General features: G+C 41.9%; 1 protein-coding gene across 1 annotated transcript in view; it reads right to left on the bottom strand.

The window, feature by feature from the left end:
• Nucleotides 1-11,930: 11,930 nt before the first annotated feature.
• The window catches only part of GPR143 (G protein-coupled receptor 143), a 62,814-nt gene continuing 56,595 nt past the window's right edge, over nt 11,931-18,149 (bottom strand). The window contains exon 9 of the mRNA XM_033948360.1: nt 11,931-12,967. Coding sequence (XP_033804251.1) covers nt 12,840-12,967 — 128 coding nt within the window. The 3' untranslated portion in view covers nt 11,931-12,839. The remainder of the gene's footprint in view (nt 12,968-18,149) is intronic.

Raw genomic sequence — 18,149 nt, 5'->3', positions numbered from 1 at the left:
AGCCGTAAATTATAACGGTGAATAATACAAAACTTAGCTAAAATAATTACGATTGGAACCAGCGTAACGTAAAATTTATTACGATAGGAAAAGGTTAAGGAAGTTCTGCTGGAACTGGGGCACAAATGATGCGCTCCATGAGCCATCCAGAGACTGGGGAAACTACAGAGAGGTATTTGTAGCCCAGCTGGAGGAAGGGAGATTCTGCTGATACTTATTGGCAACACTAGTGGTGAGAAGGTCTACATTAACAGGTTCTGGAGGGAGAGACACAGTTTTTGACCTTTCACCAAAGATTGTTGCTGTGATGACTGGGGTGATTTTAATAAAAGCAGGAGGAAAATCCCTGGAGATTACAAATGAAGGCTCTCGGTGCTATTCTGATTGAGCTGGAAATACAAAGAGAGGGAAGAAAATATGGGCTCTTGGCTGTTTAAATCACTTGTTGGATGTTAACTGGGCATTTTCAGTGACACTTAATGGGATAGGGTGACGGGTCAAAACTGTGTGAGACAAAGCCGCATGGACATTGGAGCACTGACAATCATAAGCAGGACTCCTGCACGCTGGATTTAAACAGTATTTTAAAGCACTCCGAGGGGGCGTTGGGGGGAAACGCCCCATTACAGAGGAAAAAGGCTGTTTCCTTTATAATGGGGTGTTCTCCTCCAACACCCCCCACATCAGAAGCACCAACAGTTCTTAGTAAAGTGGGATGGGGGTTCCCCGCCCAAACCCCCCCCCCCCTCGGAGTGCTTTAAAATACTGTTTAAATCCTAGGTGCCTAGGTTTTGGGAGAATCACACTTAGTGGTGCCTAAGTTATGCTCCGTCCATAGAAACACCCACTTAGGTTTTAGGCACCGTTAAGCGCCATGCAATAGGCACCTATCTTTTATAGAATTGGATAGGTGCCTATTGCTCAAAAAAAAATTAAAAATTTTTTACCAATTATTGAGATTATTAAGGGTATTTATAGAATTAGCTAGCCCCTAACTGCTTATCACTAAAGTTAGGTGCATAAATGTGGACTTAGGCTAATATTCTATGATGGCAGCTGTGCACATAACTGTTACTATAGAATTTGGGGTTAGCACATCAACCTGGAACCTAGAGAATTACCCCCAGACAGCATAATTCTATAAAGGGTGCCTAAATTTGAGTGCTAGAACGCAGAGCACTGAGCGTAAATTCTACAATGGCATCTGGGCGCCCAGATTCTGTTATAGCAGTGGCTCCCAACTCTGTCCTGAGGGAATCCCAGCTAGTCAGGGATTCAGGATATCTGCAGTGAATATTCACGAGATTGAGTTATGTGCACTGCTTTCACTGTGTGCAGATTTCTCTCACGCATATTATAATTGTGAGGCTGGAACCCCTTGCCCAACAAGGATACCCCAAATCAAGAAATTGTACAATTATAATCATTTTCAATTGAAACTATTTATTCAATATGCTGTATATTAAAAGCCAATTAAATACAATTACAGCCTTTCCATAAAGTTCCAATAAAGATATAGGGCTCCTTTTACAAAGGTGCGTTAGCGTTTTTAGCACATGCACCGGATTAGCATGCGCTACCTAAAAAAACTACTGCCTGCTGAAGAGGAGGCGGTAGCGACTAGCGCGAGTGGCATTTTACCATGCGTTAAGGCCTTAACGCACCTTTGTAAAAGGAGCCCATAATTTGTACAAAGGAGAAGTCTGACAGAGAGAGTTGAAAGGCATATGACTTTCTGTCCAGAGGTCTCAGCTTGCTTTGGCTTTTCATCTGCTGATATACTGTTAAATGGCTTATGATGTTATCCCCCAAGCTTCACACAATTGGTCAGTATTCAGTGCAGATGTCCATGGTTTGTGGTTTGGGAACCGCTGCAATTTATGCACACAGTTATTGAATAAGGGGGGGAGGGAGCTTCATGCCTAATTTAAGTGTGAGGATTTACATCAGGGGTCTCAAAGTCCCTCCTTGAGGGCCGCAATCCAGTCGGGTTTTCAGGATTTTCCCAATGAATATGCATGAGATCTATGTGCATGCACTACTTTCAATGCATATTCATTGGGGAAATCCTGAAAACCCAACTGGATTGCGACCCTCAAGGAGGGACTTTGAGTTCCCTGATTTACATCATGTTTCAGTGGGTGTAAATTACCACTCCTAAAGTTAGGCATGGTTCCTGAAGCTAAATGCTATTCTGTAAACGGCACTTAACTTTAAGTGTTCTTTACAGAATAGCGGTCCGCTATTTTTTTTTTTTTTAGGCACCATTTTTGTTATAATCCAAAAAGAGGGACCAAGTCTTAGAAATTGAGTTATTCAGCTGGCTAAGTAATCAAGAAGATGCTGATTCAAATGCAAGAAGCCACATCTTTCTATCATTTCATTTGCCAGAGATATACCGTTTTAATTAGCAAATTGTTGTATCTGATAAAAAGAACTCAACTGACACTGTTGCCTCGTTTTTCAAGTAAGCGTGCACTAAGGGCTCCTTTTACAAAGCTGTTCTAGCGGTTTTAGCGCGCGTGCGCGCTAGAAGCTAATGCCTCTATTGAGCTGGCATTAGTCTTTCTGTGTAGCGCAGGGGTTAGCGCACGCTAATCTGCAGCGCGGGTTTAAAACGCTACCGCAGATTAGTAAAAGGAGCCCTAGGACTTGGTACCTTTTCTTAGATTGCGACACATTTATAGAATTTAGTCCTTAAGTGTGCACTTTACAAATTGTTTAAGCTTTTTATGCATCTGTTCACAGATAACACAAAGCAAATTGACCCTTTCTCTTATTTTAGAGAAGTAAAGAGGTTCCAATTTCTAGTTTATGCTTAATTTAGACAAAGACTAGACAACTCTTTCCTTATGTCCTCTGTCTAGTCTTTGTAGTCTACCTGCAAATTTCTGTCCTCCTGCCATCCTTTAAGAATGAAGCCATAGGACTGTCCTAGGGAGGGTAGGGGGAGTGGGATGTAGATTGATGCAGCCAGGAAGAAAGCTGTGTTTTTTGACCTGTGTCTGATTTCTCGTCTGCTGGCTTCAGTCTGAAGTCTAAACCGAGCAGAGACCTATAGCTGTGAGGAACCCACAAACCTGGTGTGGTTCAGGCTACCTGTTGAAGTTGGCACAGGAGATAATGAGGTAAGGTTGATTTCCTTGTGCCTGTAGGTAGGAAGGTGGAAAGGTTAGGGGAAGGATAGTGCTGGGGATGGCAAGGTTGAATAGATTCATATTTGGGGGAGGAGGGCACAACACATTTTAAGATTAATAGCTATTGTTATGGAAGGACATGAAGATTGGTTACAATAATTTATTCACATAAACTGATTAAGGAAAGGAACGGACTAAATAAAGTAAGTTTGTGATTCTACCCCTTAGTTCTCTCATGCTCCCTCTCGTCCATCCCTGAAAATAGCCTTAAACTATATTGTTTAAGGAGATGTTGTGTGCATATGACCTGTATACTACAGCATGATACACAGGGTTTAGTCCTTTCAGTTGGAGGGCCTGAACTTCCAGGACCTGAACAAAATGCTGCTGCTGTATAGACCCTGCTTCAGTGGCTCATTGCTCATGTCATGTGTCAGAGAGACAGTCCTGTGCTAATGCTGTGAGGGCCTCCACTGCTTTGCCGGTTGGGCTTAAAGGCTTAAATGCAGTCTTCTTTCCTAAAATTGTCATACGCCAGCCTCACTACCCACTTAAGTTGCAAGAAAAATAGTCCCAGCTTGATGTTTCCCTGAGGTATGGCAAGTGAAATAATTTTTTTTTGGGGGGTTACTATAAGGCAGATGTCAGCAATTTACTTGAGCTGACACCTGTCACTCATAACATTAACATCATTGCTCCTCATTGTCCAGCCTTCATGTCAATTAAGGGTGCAATACAACTCAATCTGTATGGTAATTTTAGAGGTCAAAAAATCTGAATTTAGAAATATTCGTTATTTGGGAAATTCTGTAAAAAATATTTGTTTCAACAGGACTGATTAGATTCCTCAGAAAATCTATACTGGTTTGTTGAGCTTACTGCATCATCATCGAGTCTTGGTTCTAGGTTTTTCTTCGGGATTAGTTTTGTTTTGTTTTTATGTTTGTCTTAATATAATTTATTTTTGATCTTCCTCTTCTGTGCTTATGGGGAAAAATGCCTTTGTAAAGGCTGCTGTTCATTTCATAATGCTCTATTTAGTTTTCATGTGTCAGCCTGCTATCTGCATATGGGCCTTAAGATTAATGCAGCAACATACCAGTCAACTTACTCATACTTCCTAAAATTTAAATAGTAGTAGCTGCTCAGGAGTTAAATTCAAATCAAAATGGTAAAGGTGATCAGTTAATGGCTATCGGGGTGAACACTGCAAATCAAATTACCTAGAATTATTTTCTATCCATTGCATTTACGCCAGTATGAGAGCAGTCAACTCTTAATGGTCTTTTTACCAAAGTGCGTTAAGTACCGTATTTTCACATAGATAACGCGCACCCGTGTAAAAAGCGCACACGGGTATAGCGCGCGAAAAACACAAATTTATGTACAGAAATTTTTATATACCACGCACACTCGTATACCGCGCATGCTGCCCAACTCTCCTTTCGCCCGCCCCAACTCTCCTCTGGAGACCCCGACTCTCTTTTCGCCCGCTCCGACTCTCCTTTCCCCCTTGAAGTCCTGTCCCTACCCTGAAAGCCTGATGCCCCCCCCCCGATGTCCGATTCACCCCCCCCCCCGCAGGACCGCTCGCACCCCCACCCCGAAGGAACACTCGCACGCACCTGCACCCCCAACCTGAAGGACCGCTCGCACCCCCACCCCGAAGGACCGCTCGCACTCCCACCCCGAAGGACCGCTCGCATCCCCACCCGAAGGACCGCTCGCACCCCCACAGCCTCCCCCCCCATGGAGAAGCTGTCTACCTTGTTTCCGGATGCCAGCGAGCCCAGCTGTTTCCTCTGCCGGCGGTCCCGCCCCTTCTCTGAGCCCTGCTGCACTGCTTTTTCTTCCGGCGGTCCCGCCCTTTCTCTGACATCAGAGAAAGGGCGGGACCGCCTGAAGAGGAAGCAGCGCACCACAGGGCTCTGAGAAGGGGCAGGACCGCCGGCAGAGGAAGCAGCTGGGCTGGCATCCGGAAACAAGGTAGACAGCTTCTCCTTGGGGGAGGGGGGGAGGCTGTGGGGGTGCGAGTGGTCCTTCGGGTGGGGGTGCGAGCGGTCCTTCAGGGTGGGAGTGCGAGCGCTCTTTCCGGGTGATGAATCGGGGGGGGGGGGTGAACTATTGTAAAAAAAATTTTGTACAACGCGCTCATGCGTATAACGCGCAAGGGTATGCGCGGTTTGTAAGAACCACGTATAACGCGCGCGTTATATGTGAGAAAATACGGTAAATATATGAATTAACAGGAAGTAACAGCCCATGAGTATGCTATTATCGCTCTGGGATAACAGCACACTCATGGGATAACAGGGGTGGGGAATGGGCATGGCCTGCGCATTTCAGTTAGCGCATGGTATTATATCATGCGCTGTAATTACTGCAGTTAGCGTGGATGCCCTTATGTCTTAAATTGGAAGCAGTGAATGCATCTGCACTGCGAGTACACTTAAGATGCATTAAAAAATAAAATAAAATTCCGGTGCAATAACCCCAGATTCTGTTTATGATACCTAGATTTGAGAACCAAAATTGGGTCACATTCCCAAGATGCGCAGATTCAGGCCCTGATTCTATAAAGCCTGCCTAAAGTTATAAAACTTTAAAACTTAGGCACCCATTATAAAATCACGCTTAGTGTTGCCTAAGCATGCCTAGGTGGCGCTCAGCATCTTAACATTTAGGCATCCCCAATTTAGGCAAGGGTTTTCTATGCCTAAAGTTAGGCATCAATATCAGAGCCTAATGGCACCTGATTCACAAAGAGATAGCTAACTTGAAAACACACCCATGATCCACCCCTAATAATGCCCACTTGTAGTGTAGGTGCTTTGGGCTAGACGCCTACTTTTATGAAATTGAGTTTTTTGCGTTAGCTGCCTAACTTTAAATTAAGTTCAATTAAAGCTGACTGTGAGGCGTTGAGTGCCAATGCTTAAGCCTGATTAAGCCTAATGCTATAGAATCAAAGCCTAAAAGCCGATTAACATCAATTGAGTGTTACCAACCAATTATTGATATTAATTGGTAGCCTTTAAAATTTATGTGCACATTTGGCTGTGTTATTCTATAAAGGTCTAGGCCCTGATTTTATAAACGGCATCTAACTCCTAGGTGCTGTTTGGAGGTTGTCAATCAACTGCTAAGTGTCCTTTATAGAATCATGCCTAAGCATTCTTTGACACCAGTAGGCATTGAATCTTTAGGCACACTGCCATTTAGGCCAGGCTTTTCTTGGCCTGAACGAGTGCATCTAAGTTAGGTACCTACCGGCACCTAAGCCAATCCACGTCCAAACTCCGCCTGAATCTGTCCGTAATCACACCTACTTGATGGTAGGTGCCTTGATGTAGATTCCAACCTCAAAGTGGTAGGCGCCTACTGGCTAATTTTTCAATTTTCTTTAAAGGCGCTTTCAATTATCAGCGCTGATTAAGCCAATTTTTTTTTAAAAATTAAGTGCCTAGATGGGCTAGGCGTGCTGATCTAGGTGCCTAACCTCCGGCGCCATTTATAGAATCTGGGTCATAGTGCCTAACTCTGATAGCATGTAACTCAAAAGGAGCTTTGGCCATGATGAGGCATGGATGTTTCCGAGGTGTTCTTAAGAATACTTCCACAGCACACCTAACCTGGGTGCCAGCATATATACCAGGTTTCAGCAGGAGTCTGGTACCAAACGTTAAATGCAGGAGTTGGTGCTAAGTGTGATCCTATAAAGGGCTTATAAAAATCACACTTACTGCGTTTTTTTCCCAGTGCCAATTTTTGAGCAGCATTTATAGAATTCCCCACACCAGTTCAGCACGGCCGTTTCAGCACAGGACAGTCCATCATGGCCGGTTCAGCATGGGTGTTTAACCACAGCTGTTTCATTATGGCTGTTGTAATGGTGAGCGCTTACCTTGTTGAAGCTGCGAGGTTTGAAAGAGGGGGGGAACAACCCCCCTTACCCCATTGGTGGTTCTTTCCTTTCCCTTCACCCACCTGCGGTCTTCTGCCTCCACATCATCTGGTAACTTCAAGGTTTGAAAGAGGGGGTCATAGCCCCCCCTTTGCCCCACACTGGTGCTTCTTTCACTTCCCTTCACCTGTGGTCTTCTCCTGCCTCTGCATCATCTAGTGACTTCAAGGTTTGAAGTGGGGGGCATTATCACAGATCAATCAGGTGCATCATAAGGTTTCCCTTTATATTGGAACAGAAAGTTGTCCAGAGGGAAGACTTCTGGGGTAAAAGGTTGACTTTAAGAGGGTGTCAATATTAAGAGATGAAACAGCCCACGCTGAAAGGGCCGTGATGAACTGGTGGCACTGAAATGGCTGTGCTGAACTGGCCATGCTGAATTGTCCCATTCCCTGTCTGAAACACCTCTAGCACACCAGCTTTGTTCTTATGTGTTATTTTTTTGCATTGAATATACGATAAATGCAAAGCTTGATCAAACCTTTTAGTAAAAGGGCCCCATAGACACACGAACTCAAAACACTTTACACAATGACAATGTACAAAATTGGATGCCACAAGCTTTCCTAGTGAATACAGTCTGAGTGAGCGATGTATCGTATGAATGATATAATGATCTATTATATTTTGGAGGCAGTTTTCCTTTCCAAAAAGTTGTGACCCCAAAAATTTCATTCTAAATGTTTTTTTAATTGATTTTTTTTTTTTGCTTCTGAAGAATAATTATAGAAACATGATGGCAGATAAAGGTCAAATGGTCCATCCAATCTGCCCATCCATAGTAACCATTATCTCTTCCTCTCTCTTAAGAGATCCTACGTGCCTATCACAATATGAATCGATCCATTCAACCAAAAGGATAGGTTCTAGCATAAAGAAAGCAGAGACACATACATACCAGGCATTAATAAGCAAGATTACATACAGTGATGTAAAACAGTTTACTCCTCATTTCCCCTATTATTGTTTATACAGTATATCACACTGAATGGTATCTGATCCTTAAACAAAATGTTATATTACACCAAGAGATCCTCAGTAAACATGTGCCACATTTTTTTTGAATTGTTACTTCATTTATTTAAGGAATATAAAGGCCATTTTACCAAAGCTTTTTGATTTTGACTTTTGGGTGGAATACACTGTGCATGATTTATAAATATAATTAAATCTTTGCAGAAAGGACTGATTGCAACATGAATATGTTAAGACTGTAGGGTGATCACTTCTATGGTTACTATTTACTGTTCATCTCTTTTACTGCAGGGGGAGGAAGGTTATGCTGTCCTGTGTAATTTGTATGTATAGATGCTGAGGTTTGAAACGTAGTGAAAAATTATTGAACTAAAAAAAAGTGCTTAGTTCACGCTAACAGAATTAGCACATACTAAATGCTAAGAAGCCAATAGGTATAAACTGGGATTCTTAGCATTTAGTGCATGCTAATTCCGTTGGCACAGGCTAAGCTTTAGTACATAGCTCCATAGTTATCTAACACCAATATCACTCATATGAATAAATTAGTACCCCCTAAGCTTAATTACTGGTTGAACCACCTTTAGCAGCAGTAATTGTTACCAGATGCCAGTCTTTTACATAGCTGTTGAGGAATCTTAGCTCACTCTTCCTTGCAAAACTGCTCTAATTCGGAGATATTCATGTGTTTTAATGCTTGAGATGTTTGTTTCATATCCTGCCATATCTCTGTTGGGCCATTCCAAAACTCTAATTTGCTTTCTTCTCAGTCATTTAGATGTAGACTTGATTGCTAAGTGTTTGGGGTTTTTTTTGTGCTTTGCAAAGTGATGTTAGAGCATCAATCGCTCAGCTAGTTTACATGGCATTTCAAAATAAATGACCTTATTTGCATGGCCAGATCGAAGGATGAGCGATCGTGCAGAAAACCATGCGGTGAGCCATTTTCTGCATCAGGTCGGCAAATGTGATCATTTCTAATCCAGTCAAAACCGGTTTAATGGCAATTGTTAGACAATCGCTGACTTTAGTGCATCTAGGCCTTTGTGTTTTGGATCATTGCCTTGTTGCATAACCCAATTACAGTTCAGCTTCAGTTCACAAACAGATGATCAGACGTTTTCCAGTTACTGAGGCAGCAAAGCATCCCCCCCACCATCTTGCTACTTGCCACCATTTTGTACAATGTATTTTGCCTTATATTAAACATAATGGGACCTATGTTATCCAAAGAATTTCACTTTTGACTTGTTTGTCCATAGAACATTATCCCAAAAAGCTTTAGGGATCATCTGTGTGTGTGTGCGTTTTGCAGCAGTGAGATGAGCATTGATGTTACTCTTGGACAAAAGAGTATTTTTGCCTAGTCTCTTTCTTACCTCTTCTTCTATTAAACTGCGCTAGCAGTTTGTAGAGCAGAGAGCTACGCTGAATGGACTGCGCTGCTCCCAATGCTCATAGGAACTCTATGAGCATCGGGAGCTGCGCAGGCCATTCAGCGCGGCTCACTGCGCTACAAACTGCTATCGCAGTTTCGTAGAAGAGGGGGTTAGTGTAGAGTTATGAGCATTCAAGTTAGCTGAAGATAGAGAGGCCTGCTGATTTTTAGATAATGTGTTGGGAAGCTTTTTTTCTTTTTTTACTTTCCATATGAGTTATTACTGCACACTTGGAGTAATTTTGATAGGCCAAGCCGCTCTTGGGAAGATTTACCACTGTTCCAGATCTTTTCTATTTGGAGATAATGTCTCTCACTGTGGTTCAGTGGAGTCCCAGAGCTTAGAAAATGGCTGTAACCTTTACCAGACTCTCATCTCTTCTGGAATTTTCTTTGATCGTAGCATAGTATGTTCATGGAAACATTGTGGAGACTACTTCAGTCTTATGGTTAGATTCAATATATAACGAGACTTAGATTCAGAATCAACAGGGCTGACTGCAATGAATATAATTATCAATTAAATTTGGTCAGTTGGTTGATTGACTATGGTAGTAGCTACTTTTTCACATAGGAATGGATGTTTGATAACTTTGTTCCTTAAATAAATGACAAAATAATTTTAAAATTATGTTATATGTTTATAAGGGTTCCCTTTGTATAATATTGATCAGGAACCATTCAGTGTGACATATGAGCAATAATAGGGGAAATCAAGGGTGGATTAACTTTTTCATATCACTGTAGAGTGCTTTGTTCCAAATTTTTGGTGGCAACCCTTTGGAAAGAAGACAGCTTCCAAAAAAAAAAACAACATAGCATTTGTACAACTTCACCACCAAAATTGTTTGCGTGAACCATTATGAGCTGACAGAAATTTGTTTCAGATGCTGTCTTGGCAGCAGGATACTGCATCTTTAATTTAACGAATGCTGGAACCCACATGGAACGTCAAAGGTCCTGACATATGTACAGGGTTTTAAAAGCATTAACCCCATGTTTCATGTTTGCATTTTCTTTCTTGAACTTTTAATTGCTAATTTTTAGAACCAAGTGAAGTGCACTTTGTCAAACATAAGGATATGTAGGTTTTTTTTGGAGGGGGTGGTGAGGGGCCCTTGTATTTTGTCCTTGTTTTGCCTTTTTACTTTAAATTGCGTTTCTTTGTTAGTTGCAGAAATGTCCTTTAGCTGTTCACTGATGTTATAAATTCTGGCTATTGAGGTTTTTATTGTCTGTGTCAGACTTGCAGCCAGACTTGGTTCACACATCCGCATCTCCAAAATTCAGTTTAAGGTTAACATCTGACTTTTTTAAAAAAATTTCTCCTCTGCTCTCCACCCCAACCCCCTCTCTTAAATCACATTGTGCTGTAGCTCATTTGTTTCAAGGAGGGAATCAACAGATCATATTCAGTGTCTTGAATAAATTGCTATATTTTGATATTAGAAAACTCTGACCACTGTGTGTTTTTTATGCTTTTCTTGTTCATGATAATTAAAAATAAAATTAAAACACCACACCCCAGAGATAAAAAAACAAAACAAGCATTTGGAAAAGACTAAATATAAAAGAAAACAACTACTACTTAGCATTTCTATAGTGCTACAGATGTACACAAAACATGTAAAAGACAGTCCCTAACAAAGGGCTTCCAAGTCCACGTAATCCTGTAGTCATTTGGGTTTTCAGGCTAGCCACATTTAATATATATGTATGACACATTTGCATACAATGGTTCTCCAGTGTAAGAAGGTTCTTCTAATGCAAATGGGGAAAGCCACTGCTGTCCCTGGGATCAGAACGGAATCTTGCTACTATCTTTGATTCTTCCAGGTATTTGTGGCCACTACTAGAAGCAGGATACTGAGCTAGATGGATCACTGGTCTGTCTCAGTATTGCTTTTCTTATGTTTTTTGACAGCTGACTCCATGGTGTTCTATCATAGTATGTCTTGCCTGTAATGTGAGTTAGTATTAGGAGTCTTTTTAACCTGCCTTTTGTTTTGTTCTGATTTTTCCTGTGACCTATTGATGTTTGTTTAGTTGGTTAGATAGAGAAGAGAGACTAAAATGGTTAAGGGGCTAGAGGAGTCACCGTACCGTGAGAGGTTAGAGAAACTGGGCCTCTTCTCATTTGAAAAGAGGATCGAAACATTCAAGATAATGAAGGGAATAGACTTAGTAGATAAAGGCAGGTTGTTCACCCTTTCCAAGGCAGGGAGAATGAGATGGCACTCTCTAAAGTTAAAAGGGGATAGATTCCGTACAAATATAAGGAAGTTCTTCACTCAAGAGAGTGGTGGAAAACTGGTATGCTCTTCCGGAGGCTGTTAAAGGGGAAAACACCCTCCAGGGATTCAAGAAAAAGTTAGACAAGTTCCTGCTAAACCAGAACGTACGCAGGTAAGGCTAGGCTCAGTTACGGCACTGGTCTTTGACCTAAGGGCCGCTGCGGGTGCGGACCTGGGCATGATGGACCACTGGTCTGACCCTGCAGCGGCAATTCTTATGTTCTTATGTATTTTTGCCTACTAAAGCTGGGCTCCCCAAGTGGAACAATGCTTCCTCTAAGGATTAGCTGGGTGTTTCTCATGTGAGCAACAAGTTCCCAAAAATTTTTTTTAGTGCGAGCAACAAATTCTAAAACCCAACAATTTTCCAGATTTTCAAGTATTTTTATGAACAACCATGTAAAATCTGTGAGTGACACTCCAAGAATATATGAGGGAACATAGATGGGGACCCAGTTATGGACTTCCAGTTCTGAAAGACCCAAGGCCTGGTCCTTAAGACAGATAACTCTATTGTTTCTGGTTCAGGGATTATCTTAACCCACCCCTGCATACTCCTCACCTACTAAGCTTTAACTTTTTAATGTACCCTCCTCAGCCCATCCAGCTATATAACCTAGCACTCATGCTCCTCCACTCAGTTTACCAACCCAACACTCTACTGCCCCGCCTTTTCCCCACAATCATTTCATATTTATAATCTACCTAATTTGTGGGAAGTCACTAAAATCCATTAATCGAGGAGTCTGAAGTTGGCTCATATCAAATTCTGATGGTCTCAACTTTCTTTTCCTTCTATACGCAAATTACTGTTGATACCAATATGTGACTGGCTAGCTGAAAAGTTTGTTTTGGTATAATGCTTTGAAGAAGTATGTGTAGTTCAACATCTGTGAAGTGGACACAAAGGCAAACTTCAAAACGGAATGTTAGAAAACTAAAAATTTCAGTTCTAAGGCATTTTTGAGGAAAAGGGGTGGACTTGTATAACTTAGAACATGCAGTCAGCTTCCATATATCCTTCTGTCGCTCTAACCGCTCATCTCAACAGTGCTTTTAGGTCTTTTACAATTTTCCAGAGTTTCAATATTGGCTTCTATGTCATCTAAGTCATGCATCTCACTGGAAGTATGGGTTTCAAGTATGCTACCTTCAGAACCTACGAAAGCAAAAGAGAAACAACGTTACGTTACTCTCAGCAGAAACAAAGTCATGATAAAGCTGCTAGTGGCCTTCATAACTAACTGGACCTTCTCAGTTGTCCTCTGTTGCCTAAGTAGATGGACACTGGAAAAGACTCAACTGGCCAGACTCGCCTATCTGGCTACTTCAGCATTTTTCAAACCATATATATTTCCCTTTTCATCTCAGCTATTGACAAACTATGATCCACTTTGGTGAAACTCTACCAGCTGAATGTCCATTTTCTAGTTGGCAGTTCTCTTACATTTCTTGTATTTGTATTTAAGGCTTTTTTTGTATGTTCTTCAGTAGAATAAACAGCAGCATAATTAATGCAACCTCTTTCTTTTAAAGGAATGAAGTATGCCCCATCACATGATAGCTCATGACTTAGGACTTCACCAGATGACTTCTAAACAGAAGTCTTTTCAAACAATGTTAAACTGTTGAGCATGTTGGAGCACAGTGGAAACAAATTTGTTTAACCAAAGCTAAATGCTTCCATGATATTTGTGTGCTAATTTATGCGAGTTAACAGATTTGTAATTTCTTTTTACAGCTGGATAGTCTTTCCTAAAGAAATATGCTATTTCCTCTCTGTACTGTTCTTTACTTTCCATTTTGAGGGGACATAACTACACAGTTTTCAGGCTTTGCTTTAATCTCTAAAGATTAATAAATAAAACTAACACCACTACCATACTACTTCATTCAAAATAACATTTTTTCTACCGTTGTTCTCTTGCCATTTAATTTTTCTAATTGTGTGGATCCATGTCTAGTTTCTGTTTTCACGTCTTCTCATAGCTCTCATGACAGGAATTCCTTTCCTTTTCATTGGTGGCAGGGCACTATTGGACAAGATATGTTGGTTGGGTTAGTATGTAAATGCAGTTTCAAATAAGTGAGCTTTCAGTCTGGCTTTGAATACTGCCAGAGATGGAGCCTTATGTAGTGAGCCAGGAAGGTTGTTCCAAGCATGTGGTGCAGCAAGGTAGAAAGGACAGATATAGGAGTTGGTGGTAGAGGAGAAGAATACCAACAGGAGTGACTTGTCTGATGAGTGGCGTTTCTGGAAGGGAGTAACAAGAGAGGAGGAGCTGCAGAATAAGTACACTTGAATGTCAATAAGAGTTGTTTGAATTGTATGCAGTACAGACAGGGAGCTAGTGAAGCGACCTGCGAGGAATAATGTGGTTATAATAACCCTGGCAGAATATGAGGCGTACAGCAGTATTTTGAACAGATTGAAGGGGAGAGATATGGCTTAGCTGTAGACCAGTGAGAAGCACACTGCAGTAATCCAGACGAGAGGTGACAAAGGCAAGGATGAGGGTCTTGGCAGCATGCTCAGAAAGGAAAGGATGGATTTTATTTAGTATTATTATAGAGAAAGAAATGACAAGTTTTAGCTAAACTTGCTAAAACTTGTCATTTCTTTCTCTATAATAATGCTAAAATGTTGGATATGAGAGGAGAAGGAGAGCGACGAGTCAAAGATGACCCCAAGGATGTGAGCCAACGAGACAGAGAGGATGAGGGTGTTTTCCAGAAATATAGGAAAGACTGAGGGAAGGGGAGAGGCAGGTTTAATAGGAAAAATAAGGAGTTCAGTCTTGGCCATTTTTAATTTTAGATGGCGGCAAAACATCCAGGTAGCAATGTCAGAGAGGCAGGCTGAGACTCGGGCCTGGATTCCCGTAGAAATTTCAGGTGTGGAGAGGTAGATTTGCAAGTCATCAGCATAGAGGTGGTACTGGAACCTTTGGGATGAGATTAGAACACCAAGAGAAGAGTAAATGGAGAAAAGAAGAGGTCCCAGGTCAGATCCCTAAGGTATGCTGACTGATTGCAGAATGGCAGCAGAGGAGGATCCTTGAGAGCTTATGCTAAAGGTACAAGAAAGATAGGAAGAAAAACATGAAATAACAGAGCCTTGATACCCAAATGAGTACAGCATTTCAATGAGTGTCAAATGCTGCAGATAGATCAAGGAGGATGAGGATGGAGTAGTGTCCTTTAGATTTGGCCAGGAGCAGGTCATTTAGCAAAGGCAGTTTCCGTGGAGTGAAGGGGGCAGAAGCCTGATTGAAGGGTCGAGGACAGCTTGAGCCAAAAGGAAGTCAAGAAGACAGTGGTGGATAGCTCATTCTAGTAGTAGAAAGGAGATAGGGTGATAATTGGAGGGGCAGGTAGGGTCCAGCGATAGCCTTTTCAGGAGCTGCGTAACTACAGCATGTTTGAAGGCATTGAGTATAGTTGAGATAGAGAGTGATAAGTTGAGGATGTGGCAGATAGGGGAGATGGTGAGTAGTAGATGGGTGGGAATGGGATCTGAGGAACAGGTAGTGAGTTTGGAGGAGAAAAGAAGATATGCGATTTCCTCTTCAATGATTTCTGGGAAGGAGAAAAAGGCAGCAGGGGATGATGGAGGGTTTGCAGGGCAGGCCGGAGGGGGAAGTGGAGACGGATTGGTCAAGAACTTGAGGGTAATTTTGTGGGCGTAGTCAAGGAAGTACTCAGTCACGGTCTGGTGAGAAAGCAAAGTAGGAGTTGGAGGTAAGGGCAATTTTAGTAGAGAGTTGAGCGTGGCAAAGAGATGGCAAGGGTTGAATCTGATGAAATCAGTTAAATAGGTGTAATAGTCTTCTTTTGCAAGCAAGAGAGCAACATGAATTTGAAGTGTATGAAGTCAGCCAATGGCATGCCACAGATTGGGTACAGGAACATAACTGGCAGACCTTGGAGGTCAACCAGAACTAGGATTTGGCTTTTGTCCCATTTATTTTTCTGCCTCTGTCCATATTTCATTCATCCTTACTATCGAAGACTGCCTCTTTTTACATTTACCACCAATTTATCATCTTTTTCCTTCACTCCAACTCTCCGATTCCTCTTTCTCTTATTCCCCAGTCTTACATTAACTCTGTCCTCTCCTCCTTCATCCAGTGTTTCCATTCTTTTCTCTATATTGTTTCCATCTGGCATCTCCCACTCTCTATCCCCTCCCACCAAGCATTCCCCCCTCTTTCTTCCATTTCCTCCTCTCTTCCTCCTTTCATCTGACATTTCCTCTCTTTTCCAAAGTAATTTACCTCTTCCCAATCCATCTGGTATTGCCTCTTTCTTTCTCTCCTTCCATCCAGCATCTACCTTCTCCTCCCCTTCCAGGAAGCATCTCTCCTTTCCTTCCAGCATCCCCCTTTCCCCCTACCTTTTCAAGCCACTGTCTTGCCCTGTTATTTCCTTTCCAGTCAGCATTTCTCCTCTCTTTCCTTTATCATCCAACATCTCTCTCCTTCCCCTCCCCAGGCATCTCTCTCTCCCTCTTTCTTCACCTTTTTTTTGTGCAGTGCAGGATCTCACCAGCCACCCTCCATTTTCTCTCTCCCTTCTAGCTAGCATTTCTCCTTTCTTCCCTCTTTATATCAAATGTCTTCCTTTTTTCTGGCTTCACACTATCCATCCAGCCTTTCTAAACTAAATTTTAATTTTATAGACTGGTTCTTCAACCAAAAAGGTGCTCAACTCAGTTTACAATAATGCAAGGATAGTACATAAATATAGAAGAAGAATGCAATCTAGAATGGCTTAGTTTCCAAAGTGTTTAGTAAACAAGAACGTTTTCAGAGCTTTCCAAAATGCAATGAAGGGGCCTAGACTTCTAAGTGAAAGCTGTAGCTCATTCCAGAGCTCAGTTAGTTTGAAAATGAAAGAGTGGCTGAATCTCCTGAAAGTTCTATTTTTACCCCTAAGGGAAGGAAATGTAAGTTTTAATTTATTTGAATTCCTACAAGATAAGATCTGTGTGCATTCCAATCTAAAGGAGCCAAAGTAATAAAAATGCCAAATAGAATTTTAAATGCAATACAAACACACTTAAATTGAATTCTAAGATACATTGGAAGTCAATGTAATTCCTTGAGCAATGGGGTTATGTGATCGAATTTACTCTTACCAAAAATGAGCTTGGCAGCGGTACTCTATATCAATTGAAGTCTGTGCAGACTGACCTTTGAGAGACCCAGGTACATTGAGTTGCAATAATCCAACCTTGATAAGATAATTGACTGAATGCTGATGAAAGAGCGTTCTCACTCTTCTCAGGATACGAGGGCTAAAGAAATACTTTTTAACAAGAGAATTTAGCCGATCCTTAAATGTAAGACATGAATCAATAACAATACCCAATATTAGCGAGGAAAACTCAATTTTCAGAGATTCTCTTAAGTCTAAGGTCACAGGGAAGAGAATCTAACTTCGGACTGATCCCTTGTATTTCTTCTCTTCATCCAGGCAGTCTCCCTTTGTAAATTCAGTAAAATCAACCTAAACTCTATCCACTGCTGAACATTTTGAAGTAATTAAAAAAAAAAAATCCCTGCATAACTAACCAACCAACTTAGAGGTTGACTGAATTTGGGGTTCAGTTTTGGTTTTCTCATCAGCACTGAAACTGGCCCAATTCGTCATTCTTCAGTTTGTCAGTATATTTTTGTCTGAAATTGAACACCCTGCCCCCATAGCCACTCTTTGCCTGCCCCCAACCATCACCACTTATAATCACCATCAGATAGCAGGTCCCGCCGTTCTGGGCTAGCCACCCTGACCAGAACATCTCCACCCTCCCATCACCCTAAAATTCCTCCCTGGGCCTACTTTTAAATTCCTTGGTGGTCTAGTGGCCTTTACTGGGTAGGAATAATTCAAAGTTGCTCCTGCCCCCACTAGTTCTTCAGTCAAAATGGTTGCTGTGACTCCCTGCAACAGCCTTGAAGACAATAATTGAGCTGCCCATGCTAGTTCTAGCTGCCCAATTGCTCCTGCCCATGCTTGTTCTACTTTCAAAATGGCTGCTGGGACTTCCCACAGCAGTCTTGGCAACCATTTTGACCGAGGAATCAGAGGTGGCAGGAGTGACAGGGATAGCTTCTGTCTGGAAGAGGTCACTAGACCACGTAACCATCAGGTAGGCCTGGGGAGGGCCATTGGATAGTGGGAAGGAAGGGTTTGGCCCAGTAGACTTGCTCTCTTTGCTGTGGATTGGGAGTGGCAGCCTAGGTGACTCATTCTCTCTTCTAGGGGGTGAGAGAGAAATGCCATTTTCAGTTTCAGCCAAAACCAAGCAGCAAATTTCAGCTGCTGACTCAGGTTTGGTT

Source organism: Geotrypetes seraphini, chromosome 6 (genome assembly GCF_902459505.1).
Source record: "Geotrypetes seraphini chromosome 6, aGeoSer1.1, whole genome shotgun sequence".
Lineage (NCBI taxonomy): Eukaryota > Metazoa > Chordata > Amphibia > Gymnophiona > Dermophiidae > Geotrypetes > Geotrypetes seraphini.
This window is presented reverse-complemented; position numbering and strand designations above follow the sequence as displayed.